We start from the raw sequence: 13566 nt of genomic DNA, 5'->3' as shown, positions 1-13566 counted from the left end.
TCTCATTCTGGGGGGCTGTAGATATGTAACAGCAAAGAGAAAGGGGAGGAATTCAAAGAGAAAGGAAGTGTGTGTGCGTGCGTGTGTCTCACAGTATGCGTATAGAGAAGAAAGGAAAAATAAATGAGCCTTCAAAAAAGCTTCCTTTGTAAATAGTGGCTAGTAGCTAAAACTTCACCATATGCAGGATTCGAAATAATATAAGAGAAATAACACATCTTCCATAGGATGTCGAGTGAAACAGGATATTCAGGCAGGAAGAATTGTTAGGTTGCATTTTTGTTTAAGTCATCAGGATTTGACTGGATTGTGAAAGCTTATTTATTATTCATTGCCCGTCAGTGGAGTGTCCAGATTTTAGAGCATTGTGTGGACAGGTAAATGCACACTAAAGGGTCGTATCTGCTAACTATATACAGGTCAAAGGTCTTCTTGGTGTTGAATATAATGGCATTATTGTATTATCTTTACACTTTCTCTATTGTTTATTATTTTTGGCCAAAATACAAACTGTATAACACTACATTGACGTAAATAAACATGAAGTAGATATGAATCTCTGTGTCTGCTTATACCACAGTGCTGATGAATGCTGATTGGTTGATTCATTTTCAATAACAGCAGCTCGGACAGTAGTTTCCAGCTGAAAGATTTATATTAATGCATTTGTTTTAAATGCATTATTGTTTCGACAGTAAAAAATATAGTACATTGTTACTTGCATGCCAAATTTCTACACATAAATGGATGTTTAGCTAGTATTTTTGGAAAAAGTCTCCAGTGACAGCTGTAACTTTAACTATACATGTAACTATAAATCAATAAAAAAAATACGACGTGCCACTTTTTTAAATAAATACAGTTTCCAGTGTTGGCAAATTGCTGTGGTATAAGAGGAATAAAACACTTCAGGATGTGCTGTTATTGGAAAGTAATCAACTTCATGGCGGTAAGAGTACACACCAGCCTGGCACTGATTATTTTCATATAACAGTTTTATTCTTATATACTGTAAATTGCACATAAGGAGTAATCCTCTCAGAAATTTGATTTGAGATCAGAGCAGGGTTCATAAGGCTTATTTTACCACCACTTACATGTGCATGATAGTCTAAAAATCAGAAGACATATAGAGATGGGCATAGAAGTCGTTGCATTTTGATGGGTGAATATACTAAAATTAAGTTTTTCATGAGATTCATACTGATAAATTGTGCACATTAAACAGAACTAAGGCGAAAAAAAAAAAACTATTTCATGTTGTCTTTAAGCAATGTGTGTATCCGTGTGTGAGGGAGAATGTGTCTATTAAGCTGTCTCTTGAATCTTCTTTCAGTTTGCTAATAGCAGTTGTGCTGTGTTCTCTCACAGCCTGTAAAACAGACGTGTTCTGTGTGAAAGAGCCCTTTAAAACATCTCGTTATTACACTAGAATGTCTCTGGAGAGACACAATCAATATGGCACCATCGATTCAGAGTTTTATATCCACCTACAGACGAGGCGACGTTAATAATGCCATTGAAATTTCTTTAATGTTTAAGTAATGGAACCAAACACAGTCTGTAGCACACAGAGGCAAGTTTATCCATGCATGTGCACTATATTTTAGTGTATTGCAGCCTGACTGTGTTATGTTGTAGGTGTGTTGTAGTTAAGATTTTGTTATTCACCTTCTAATTAATATCACTGGGTTGATTAAAAATCAGGCTTTTACATTCATAACAATTCACATGACACAGTGTTCATAAAAAGTTACAAACTTTAAAGTTCAGAAGAGTTCTTAGTACTTCATTTGTATTGAACTGGAGGAAATCCAATGAGATTTCCCTTGCTAGTTCATATAAATTTGTGTCCTATCTCATTTCCCTTGAAGCAAGATTGTGTCTCGTTGTTTTAAAACATTCTGAAAAGTCTACTTTATTGTAATTACTATACAATAATAATTGTAAATAAGCTATAATTTTAGTGAATATAATTTTCCCATTCATGTTTATTGGACATGCAAATAGGTTAAAATACTATAGCAGAAATTATACAAATATGTTTATAAATGCATGATTTCTATGCATTGCATACAAGACAAACAGTCTCACCAGGGCAAGGTGGGTGGTTTAGCGAGGAGTCCTTGCAGGAAGTCCCACTCCACACTAACACACTTTCCCTCACTGACGAACGGCATGGCTGCCATCCTGTTCCGCACACGCCGCCGCTTCTAATGCAGGCTGCGATCGGCTGAGGCTATGTCAGACCCAGATCTCCCGCAGAGGGGCTGAACAGACGTGGAGATGGAGGACAAAAAGGAGGAAGAGAAGGGTTAGCTGACCAAGTAACAACCATCATGTTTTATTAATTACTTCAAAATGCATAATTGACCCAAGCAATCACATGTGTAGCAATACATGTGCAAAGTTTATATGAAAATTTGTATTATATTTCATTATATCTTATTTTATATGTTATGGGGAATGCAAACAATATTGATAGAAACAGACACACAAAACCCCTTTACGTGGTTTATATGACAGAATGTGCACCTGTGACATCTGAAAATGACCTCTTTCTCAAAATGATCTCAACATAATGCTGTAATATACATATGAATTATTTAAAATGACAGCAACCCGCGAATGACCATACAGAAAGATGCAAATACACACACATACACAGTCCTCTGGTCCAGCTTCCAGAGTTTCTAGTGCCATTTCAGTGGAATCCCCAGTGCTTGGCTAGTCTGTATGACATTTAAAGGGCTGGCTTGCCCTCCAGCAGCCTGGTGTCACCCCCACCAGTGCTCGCTGCCCTCTGGCCAGCCCTGGGTGCCACTCAGCACTATCGTTGATCTAAACCACTCTGGCATAAAGCCCTGGACTTACATCACCTCTCTGACCTTACCTGGCACACGCATAGACACACACCGACATCCGGGTGACCTCTGGTGTGAGTCGATGAAATCTATGACCTGACATTCAACCCAGCTAAACCTGAATTAGCAGCTGCTTAACGCTGGACTATCTGATTCATCGTGAGTGAGAAAAGCTTAGGGACTAAATAAGAGCATATGCATGATGTGGACTGAAATTATGTGGTTAATGATCTGAGCAGACCTGAGATAAGCTTATACACTGCTTCTGGTAGACATACCAGAGGTTTTCAATGGAGAGTTGCATGGGGACTACTGAATCTCTGTGGATGAGGAATTTCTTTGGTTCTGATTGAAGCTGCGTTCAACTTGTGTGACTAGGCAACCATGCAAATCTGTACTGCTTATCCTACACAAGGTCGCAGGGAGCCTGGAGCCTATTCCAGGGGACTCAGGGCACAAGGAGGGGGACACCCTGGATGGCACCCATCGTACACACACACTACGAACAATTTGGAAACGCCAAGCAGCCTACAACATGTCTTTGGACTGGAGAAGGAAACCCCCAAAGTATGGGGAGAGCATGCAAACTCCACTCACACAGAGTAGAGGCGGGATTCGAACCCTCAGCTCTGGAGGTGCAACTAAGCACCTAAGGTGCCACTAAGCCACCATACCCCCTGTCGTTCATATTTTAGTATTGTTAGTCAAAACAAGTCATTCTGAAAATTGTGTATCAGTGAGAGTATAGAGTATATACATGAGGTGGATTAAGAATTTGCCAGATGTTATCAGTTAAACGGAATCAGTGTGTGAATTATTCAATGCCCTTTGTGAAAGCCATTTTGCTATCTTGTATTTTAAAGTCTGCAGTTAACAAGATTCTAGCTAGAAAGTTCTTGTATGAAAGAAAGAACTTTACTTACAGTGACCAAAACAAATGTGAAATGCCTGGAATTAAAGGGGAACAAACATAGCTTAGCTACAAATAAGCGGATTGACCATGCTAGCTATGAGATATCAATTTATTTAACCAACTAATTTTAGTGGATAGCTAGCATCATATCGTCAAGCAACACTCTACACAAGTAACTGAATCTCTAATTGTGTGGTAAATGAATTCAGGGCTCTCATTCGTCTTACATGACTAAGTTAGCTAGCTAACTCACAAATATTTGCTCAGATAATAATGTTTCGCTTAACAACGAGTGAATATGTAATGAAGCAGTCAAGCTTGAAGTGTCTTTTTGACACAATAAATGAACAAACATATTTTAGCATGTACCCCAAACCAGTGTAATTGGCAGCTAGTCACAGATAGATTCTTTTAACTAGCCAAATCTGACTGTTCTTACAAAGTCTCTGTAACTATAAAGACATAATCTGTGAAAATACCAGCTATTACATCTCTTCTGTGACTGCTCATAGGATCAAAGTGAGATAAGCTACACTCCTAATCTCTCTCTCTCTCTCTCTCACTCTGTTTTTCTCTCTCCATCTGTCACATGTGTACTCATGTTATCAATCCTATCGAAGTCCTCTCTGGTATTTAGTCTATCTTTATCCTCCATCTAATCAGGTAAAATCTTTCTCTCCACCTTCACTAACTCTTTAGACATAGCGGAGGTGCATTCCACCATAATCATTTAATTAACTTTATAACCTCGTAGCTGGTTGTGTCACTATGCATGTTCTTTAAAAATGGACGTACTCATGAGCAAACACTGGAGCAGATGATCACCTATGATAAGATCTATTCAATGTAAAAAGTGTCACTTCTGAACTATGTCACTTCCATATTAGCAATATATGCACATGTTTATATGTGATTCTGATTTAGCAGCCAGCATGATTTAGTGAAGTGATACAATACAGTCAAGTGCAAAAGTTTGTGTACCCTTAGAACAAAACGAACAAATTGATATAAATCAAACATTAGGTGAGCTAGGGTTTACAGGGTCAGATCCTGTATATCAGTCCAAATAGTGCACATAGTTTATGTTAAGATATTAATATAGATTTTCCCCCTAATTTCTCTATTTGAATGTGATATAAATATTCTCTAATAACTTGCATGCCCACTCTATATCTCTTTCTGTCTTCTTCAAATCATGTCTACAGACTGAGAAGGTCTTGGCAAAATGTCTTTAAAACATTTTTTTTTTTTAGTTGATGAAAAGTCTTATGTTTGGGTTTGGTGTGTTGGTATGTAGCAAAATTTAATTTCTTTCTTTCTTTCTTTATTTATGTTAGCAATTGGGACTTCTTTCTTTTAGTAGGGGTACATTTTCCTTTTTGCCACTCAAAAAAGGTGGGGGATGCAAACTTTTGCGCTCAACTGTAACCTTTTAAACTGCACCCTGTGGGGTGGGAATTTTCATGCAGCCAACAATGTAATTTGATTAAAATGTTGTGCCATGATGTGATTATAAAACAATCGTTTACCTTGTTGTAAAATGACTTTTTCTTTTCTTTTCTTTTTTTTTTTTTACAAAATTTTATTATCTACATTATGACTTTTCTTGTGTTACCACTTGATACCTTTAAAATATATAAATTTCGCCCGTCAAGCAAAACACTAGGTGTGATATATGTCCAAAGTGTTTTTATTCAGAAATGTTTGATACAATTGATATTTTGGTAATGCATGTGCTTATGTAAATAAGATGTGCACTGATCCAGATGATACATCTAAGAATGTCTATTTTATATATACCATCACGGCACAATATTTAGACGTGGAAGAGAATAGACAATGCATTTATGCTCTTTGTTCCTATTCCTTTGGGATTTGTCCAATACAGTGTAAAGCTGTTCTTTATTTTGAAGACTAACAAAGTCCGCTATGCCTTAAACTCTTGGCCCTGAGAGCAGTAATGGCAGGTTCTGGTGGCCGATGGGTTCTCACTGTAGCTGGAACACAGAAGCACGCTGGGGCCGAGGCCACGGTTGGGGACGAGGCCAGGGTTTATGTTTGGCAGAGCTTGGGCTGTTTGTTTTCAGAGGGGATCATTAATTAGGGCCTCCAGCTGTCAGAGCTTCGTTAGCATGCTCCGCCCCACCCCTCAGAGAGGCCAAGCAAGGAAATGAACACATTAAAGCCACTTCGCACGCACACAATGCAGCAATTGAGCTTCAAACACACACACACACACACACACACACACAAATCCCAGCGTTATGCACCTCATATTTACATGCCAGATGTTACGCTGCCATTCTGTTTTTAAATGTCACACACACTCGTATGGAGATGACCACCGGATTTCTAGTCAGCTGTGTAAACATTTACTTTTTTTCAGGACCTTGACCTTCAGGTGGTCATTTCACTTTTAGCCAATTGAGTATGGGCAGGTCACATGGAATAAAGTACTTGTTTAATGTTTCTCAGTAACAACACTCTTTACTGAATCGAAAGAGAGTAATAACACTGGTGGTTACACTAAATTGTGATGAAACTCAGTGTGATCTTCTACTGCTATAGTTCATGGAGTTCATGGCACGAGATGTAAACATAGAACTAAGGCTTGAAATGAGCTTTGTATCTCACAAGCCACTGTGGCTGGTCATTATTAACATTTAGTATCCAGTCAGCAGGTTCACTAGCCAAATCCTGAATGGTCTTCCTGTTGTTGTTTTTTTAATTATTATTATTTATTTACTGTCTACTAATCACAATTGATGGTTTTCCCATATGTTTCCATTAACACCATCGGTCTTAACAAAATATTAGCCTGTTTACTGGTTCATACTCAAGCCACCTACTACAAATTGTCTATTCTCATTCAAGCGTATGCTTCTTATTTCACTTTCCCTCATCATTTTCTTGTGTGCTGTCTGTTCTGTCACTATTTAACTGGATGTTTTACACCAAATTTGGTCTAGCTAGTTTTCCATGCTGTGAGAACAGATAAACAGAAGACACAACAGAAATCACAATTTTCTTATCCAGCTGAGATAAGCTAGAGGAAGAACGCTCAGACTGTGGGAAGAGGAAGGCATATCAGAAGTGGTACAGACATTTTGTATGAATCGGAAGATCCATGTGTGTTTGCAAAAATGTAAATAACTCTGCAGCATTAATGGTCTATATGGTCTATACAATATATATTACCAATCAAAGGTTTGGATACACCAGATTGAATATTTTCAATCGCCGTAAAACATTTTTGATAAAGGCTTATAGTTGAAATTTTTAAAAAGTGTTCTTATAAAGGAGTTTTAACTTATCATTATTATTATATTCATGAAGCTGCCAAGAGTATTCAAGATCTATTAGAGATATTGAGAATTTTAAATATACAAATATTTTTTATTTATACATAATTGCATATTTCACAAACGGAAGTAAATAGTGAAAAAGAGAACCCTTTATGATGAGGTGTATCCAAACTCAGCTAACAGGTAAAACCAGATATTCAAAGAATTTCTAATGATAATTTCTCTCCTCATCTGAAGTGCATTAGGAAGTCAGGTGTAGTCTCATGTTCTCTGACTACTGATCAGTCAGCTCTGTCCATCTTGCTATCTCTCTCTTTTAAGTAGACTGTCCTCTTGTTTTTCGGCGCAAACTGCTATATTTTTTCATGTTCGACCTTGGCGGTTCGCAATCATTCCCCCTCCAAGGTTCCCCTCATCTCTCCGGGGCTGGAGCTCACAGCTTTGCTTTTCCTACACCATTAATTATCTAATGGAATCAATACACAGTTTGATTAGATCAAAATGACCCCGCCCCGCCCCTGACCAGCTACAGATATGATAAGGGTGATGCAATGGACAGCGAGAGTGAGACCCATCAGCATGTCGGGTCCCTGATCTTGTGTTTTTTCCTGCACAGTGAATGAGCAGTAACTTAGATGGTTGAAAAAATTATTTGCAGCTGCATATTCGCAGATGTTCATGGGTGACAGAGTAAAAGAAAAGCAGACGTTTTCAAACTTTGCCCATCAGTGCTTATATTTAATGCCTTTTATTAAAGCCTTCCTGATCTCTGAACGGAAACTCTTTCAAAGGAAAGCTTTCATATTTGCTAAGACATTCGAGAATATTTAGTATGTGAGGTTATAAACTTCATTTTCATACACATCGTTATAATGAATTTAGCAACAGTACAAATTTAAAGAACAGAAGCACACACATTACAAACAACCCCCAGCGACGATCACAGCAAGGATTCCCTTGAAGCACAGATAGGTTGGTGTGAGTATATTTCTTAGCATTAATACAGTACCTGTGCTTCATTATTTAATACACCTGATCCTCAATCTGAAGTTAGAATTTATGAATAAAATATTCTTTTTATTAGTTTTAATATTTATAGGTTATTTTAGATAAGTGAGCTCATTCATAAATCATGTCTGAAGACATAAAATGTGTAACACACCCATCCATCTATCTTTCCATCCATCCATCCATCAATCTATATACACAAGATATGAGACAGTTGTGTATATGTGACCGATCAGCTTTAGCCACTTTGATGCATTTCCCAGCCTCAAAACAAAGCTTCAGCTTTTTTTTTAAGAGGTTGATGTTTTGGGGGTACGGAGAAGCAGGATTGTGTATATGAAGTTTATAAAAAATATCTGTGTGTGTGTCCCTGCAGAGTGGGTTATGAATGGCAGAAGATGTTATGTAAGGGCCACAGCGGGCTCCAATGGACAGGCTGACCACAGATCAGGTCAACAGAGTGTGACACCAACAGCCTCTTCCTGACACACCGCTGACACAGTCTGTCACCGGACCTGTCCGTCCCCTTAGGTGCATATGTATATGTGTGTGTGTGTGTGTGTGTGTGTGTTGCACCGTAAACAGTCCTATTGCTCTCTCACCTCAGACTGTGTGTGTGTGTGTGTGTTTGTTTGTTTTGCACCGTAAACAGTCCTATTGCTCTCTCACCTCAGACTGAGTATGTGTGTGTGTGTGTGTGTGTGTGAGCTCATGACAGCAATAACACTCCAACAAGCCCCATGACAGTGCGTCTGTTTACATTTTCCTTTCCACTTCTGCACTTTCAAGAATATTTCCAGTGAACTTTGCATGATCAGTAGTGCTGGATATGTACACATATGATGTACCACTCCTTCACTGTATAGGAAAGCATGGAGGAAATTACATAGCAGAATACACTAAACACTCATGAGTCTATATGACCTGAAATTAAGGTCCTCTAGAAAACAGCATGTCAAAAAGAATGGCAAGTAAATACAGCATTTTGTGAATGAATACAAATATTTTTAGTTGATTTTAGGATTCAATCTCAGAAGCATTAGTGCAACCGGGATAGTTTTAAAGAAAAATACTAAAACAGAAAATGAGTTAAGGACAACACAAAGAGAACACACACACAAACACACACATCAATGAACGCTTTAATCTCAGATTAACTGCTTCAAGCTTTTTAAGTCTTTATCGCACCACTAATCTGTTCTCTAGCCCGCTGCTTTACAAAACTTTTCACCTAAGTAGTAATATTTATCTAGTATTTATCTTTATTACTTCGATCAAAGCAGGTCTGATCTATTTTTCAGCCATCTTCATATATTTCATCACACTTCATAATTCCCTGGAACAGGATTCACTTGGCAATAAACACTTATTCAGGAGGAAACTTATGAAAAAGATGTATAATGGCTAAATACTGTCACAAACTGATTAAAACTTATCAAAACAAATGGTCTAAAACATATATATATATATATATATATATATATATATATATATATATATATATATATATATATATTTGCATTTCAAACAGAGAAGCCAATCCATGGTAATCTATCTGCTATTTTTCGGACTTTGGAGGAAACTGGAGTACCTGGAGTAAACACATGCAGAGACTGAGAGAACAAGTAACAACTCCACACAGAGAAACAGACTAATAATAATAATAATAATAATAATAATAATAATAATAATAATAATAATGATGATGATGATGATGTTTGTTGTTGAACACAATGCTTTCTAGTAATGGTTTGTCTCATTATCAAGGGTAAAGTCACTTGTAACAGCAGCGAAGACTGAATCTAAATAGCTTTTAGTTTGTTACAGAAAAAAAAAAAGCACTCCTCATTCTTCAGACACTGGAATCAATCATCTCTTCACACAGTCGCAATGCTTAATAGAATATAAAAGTTCAGTTTTGTTCATTGCAAGCGGTAATATTTTAAATAGACTCGTTTAATCCAAGTGATTAAATCCACAGGCATCAGATAACAAAACCGTGTTATCCTCTCCCTCTTGGTAAGTAGCTTACACGGAAAGGGGCATCATTATAGAAGAGCTAATCCTATAAAATCCATTAATTAACAGAGACATAATGTAGAATAGCCGAGAGCAGCGGGCTGCGGTCATCACCCCAGTGTGTGTGTGTGTGTGTGTGTGTGTGTGTTCAGAAAAGTGCCGACGGTCCCAAACTTTCCCACCATCAAACCCACAGGCACATGGCTACTAACAAGTGCAGAGCAAAGCCACACAGAGACTAACACAGAAGATACGGAAACACTAAACCAGCAACACCAAGGCACAGGACTGGAAGGTTGTAATGTTATGAACACACATTAGTGACGTGCCACAACCACAACCAAGTGCAAAAGCACGTGCTTAAATGGTGTGTGTGTGTGTGTGTGTACACTTTCCAGAACAGAAAGTAAAAAGTGGACTAACCTGATGTGCATGTCCAGTGTTGAGCGGCTATGCTGGGACACACGCCTCTTTCCTTTCCTCTTCCTCGGATGCCCCTGCTTTGGACAAATACCTTACGCACGACCCGCACGTTCCAGGACCCTCACGCGCAAAGGCGCGCGCGCGCACAAACTCTCTCTCTGTCTCTAGTGGGTTACAAGGGGTCAGACTGGACGGAAAACAATCCAGATCACACAAAACACCAGGCAGGCAGACACACACACACACACACACACACCTCGCTATCCACCACGAGTATACATGCAACGCAGGGAGAGAGAGAGAGAGAGAGAGAGAGAGAGCGCGTGTGTGTGTTTGCGTCTGTGTGCGCGTTAGCAATGACAGAGACACCTGCGCGTCTCTCCCTCACTACAACTCTGTCGTTTTTCGGTCTCTCTGCACTTTCCTTCCTACTATCCAGCTCAGATACTTCTCAGATATGACTTGAGGGAAAAGAGTATACTCTCTCTCTCTCTCTCTCTCTCTCTCTCTCTCTCTCTCTCTCTCGCCCCTATCCTACCCTATCCTAGCAGGAGCTTTTTCTCTTTATTTCCTCTCGGGAAAGCAAGCTATGCACACCAGTTGTCTCTTCTCTCTCTCTCTCTCTCTCTCTCTCTCTCGCTCTGTCTCTCTCTCTCCCTCCCTCCGTTGGTCTCTGTGCCTCTCGCTCTCTTTCTTCTGCAATTGCTAGTAAATATAAAAGGCATGCTTGTACAGCCCCTGCCTCAGTCTCTCTCTCTCTCTCTCTCTCTTCCACTCACTTCTACTCCTCCCTCTCTTTCTCAGTCTCTCCCTCGCTTTCGTTTACCCTCCCTCCCTCCTCTTGACTGGCCCTTACTTTCTTTCTCACTGTCAAAGCTGCCTTTCAAATGCTGATTAGCACCCAGAGTAAAAGAGAGAGAGAGAGAGCGAGAGAGAGGAGGGCTTTGCCTAAGAACAAGGAGAGGATTCCATCACATTGAACCACAGTGTAAACCATTTCCTTTCACATTATCTCTCAGACATTACGCAAAGAAGTGAGCATCCTCTCACATCCATCTGAGGATCTCCAGACACAATCACACTCAAAAATATCAGCGAATAATCTCACTCTGGTAGTTAGTTAGCTTTTGCCAAACCTATTTCTCTCTCCTCCCCCGTTCGTTCCCCTTGCCCTCAAACACTACTCAGAATATTGATACATTGGCCCCCTCCTTTTTACCCTTCTCCATCTCTCTCTCTTTCCCTACTCCTCTCTCTCTCTCTCTCTCTCTCTCCATCATTCACTTTCTCCGCTGAATACTGATAGGCTGTCTACTTCGTGGTCTGGGTTTCAAATTTTCTCTCTCTCTCATTTTCTTAGTCTTTCTACAATCATGAAAAGGCCCAAAGAATCATAACGACTGGAACACGCAACAGAAGTTAATACACTGACTTCAACATAAATTCAGTTAAGTACCATTTCAATTTATAGACAGCTAAGATGGGTTATGAGAAGGGTCGATGAAGAAGAGACCCTGTTGACCCTGGGACAGCAAATGCAAAAAGGAGGGATGGGATTAGGACTTTAACGGTCATAAAGACAGATATCATATTTTAAAAATAATACTCTAAGATAATGGTGAGTGATATAACAAAAATATCTTATCATGATACTTGAAGATGTTTCCATGATGCACGATATGTATGATGATATATTCGGCTTGGTAACAAAGTGGCAGCAAAACAGTAGTGTTTCTTTTTAAAAATAAATAGTGAAAAACTGCATTTGATACTTTTATACAATGTCTACAAAAATAAATGGTTTAACACTATCCATCCATCCATTTTCCATACATACATAGGGGAGCTTGGAGCCTATCCCAGGGAACTCGGGGCACAAGGCGGGGACACCTGGACGGGGCGCCAACCCATCGAGGGGCATAATCTCACACACATTCACACACACATTCACACTCGATGGACAATTTGGAAATGCCAATCATGTGTTTGGAAGGGGGAGGAAACCGGAGTACCCAGAGGAAACCCCTGAAGTACAGGGAGTAAAGGGCGGAGACAGGATTCGAACCCCCAACCACCGTGCTCCCTTGGTTAAACACTAAAATGCGGAAAATGAGAAAAAAAAAAAAACGCACTGTATATACAGTACTGTGCAAAAGTACTGTGCAAAAGTACATGCAAAAAAAAAAAAAAAATGCTGTAACGCAAAGTTGCTTTCAGAAATCATGAAATTAAACATTTCTACATTTAAAAATACTATCAAGAGGAGTAAATAGTAATAAACTAAACAAAGTCAATATTTGGTGTGATTCTTTTTAGCCTCAGGTACAACTTGTGCAGTTTTATAAGGAAGTTTTACTAAGTATCTTGGAGAATCTGCCACAGTTCTTCTGGAGACTTTGCTAATCACACTTGTTTCTATTTTGCTTGCAAACCTAGCAGCCTTCATTATAATTTTTGTTTGAAAAGTGGTCTGTTACGTAATATGTTGCTTTTTTTCCCACATATTAAAACTCTTGTTATATTTAATATTTGACAAACATTTTTCAAAATGTTTTTCTCCTGACTCAGTAGTGCAGAAGTCATAAAATAAATATCTCTAACAAATTTTATGTGTGAAAAAAGAAAACAGGGTTCCTAACAATACTTTTGCATTGTATATTTAATCAGAAGTTGTAATTGTTATAAAAAAAAAAACAAAAACAAAGAAAAACAAAGTTGTAAAAATATATTGCAATATCTCACAAAAGTGTGGGCGCACGGTGGCTTAGTGGTTAGCACGTTCGCCTCACACTTCCAGGCTCCAGGATTCGAGTTCCTCCGGGGCCATGTGTGTGTGGAGTTTGCATGTTCTCCCTGTGCTGTGGGGGTTTCCTCCGGGTACTCCAGTTTCCTCCCCCAGTCCAAAGACATGCATGGTAGGCTGATTGGCGTGTCTAAAGTGTCCATGGTGTGTGAGTGTGTATGTGATTGTGCCCTGCGATGGACTGGCACCCTGTCCAGGGTGTACCCCGCCTTGTGCCCGATGCTCCGTGAG

General features: G+C 39.0%; 1 protein-coding gene across 1 annotated transcript in view; it reads right to left on the bottom strand.

Annotated features, from left to right (window-relative positions):
• npas1 (neuronal PAS domain protein 1) overlaps positions 1–11935 on the bottom strand; it is a 45852-nt gene extending 33917 nt beyond the window's left edge. The window contains exons 1-2 of the mRNA XM_053647201.1: positions 10533–11935; positions 2095–2270 (exon numbers count right to left, since the gene is read on the bottom strand). Of these exons, the coding sequence (XP_053503176.1) occupies positions 2095–2189 (95 nt within the window). The 5' untranslated portion in view covers positions 2190–2270; positions 10533–11935. The remainder of the gene's footprint in view (positions 1–2094; positions 2271–10532) is intronic.
• Between the last annotated feature and the right edge of the window lie 1631 nt (positions 11936–13566).

This window comes from Ictalurus furcatus, chromosome 17 (genome assembly GCF_023375685.1).
Source record: "Ictalurus furcatus strain D&B chromosome 17, Billie_1.0, whole genome shotgun sequence".
Taxonomy (NCBI): domain Eukaryota; kingdom Metazoa; phylum Chordata; class Actinopteri; order Siluriformes; family Ictaluridae; genus Ictalurus; species Ictalurus furcatus.
This window is presented reverse-complemented; position numbering and strand designations above follow the sequence as displayed.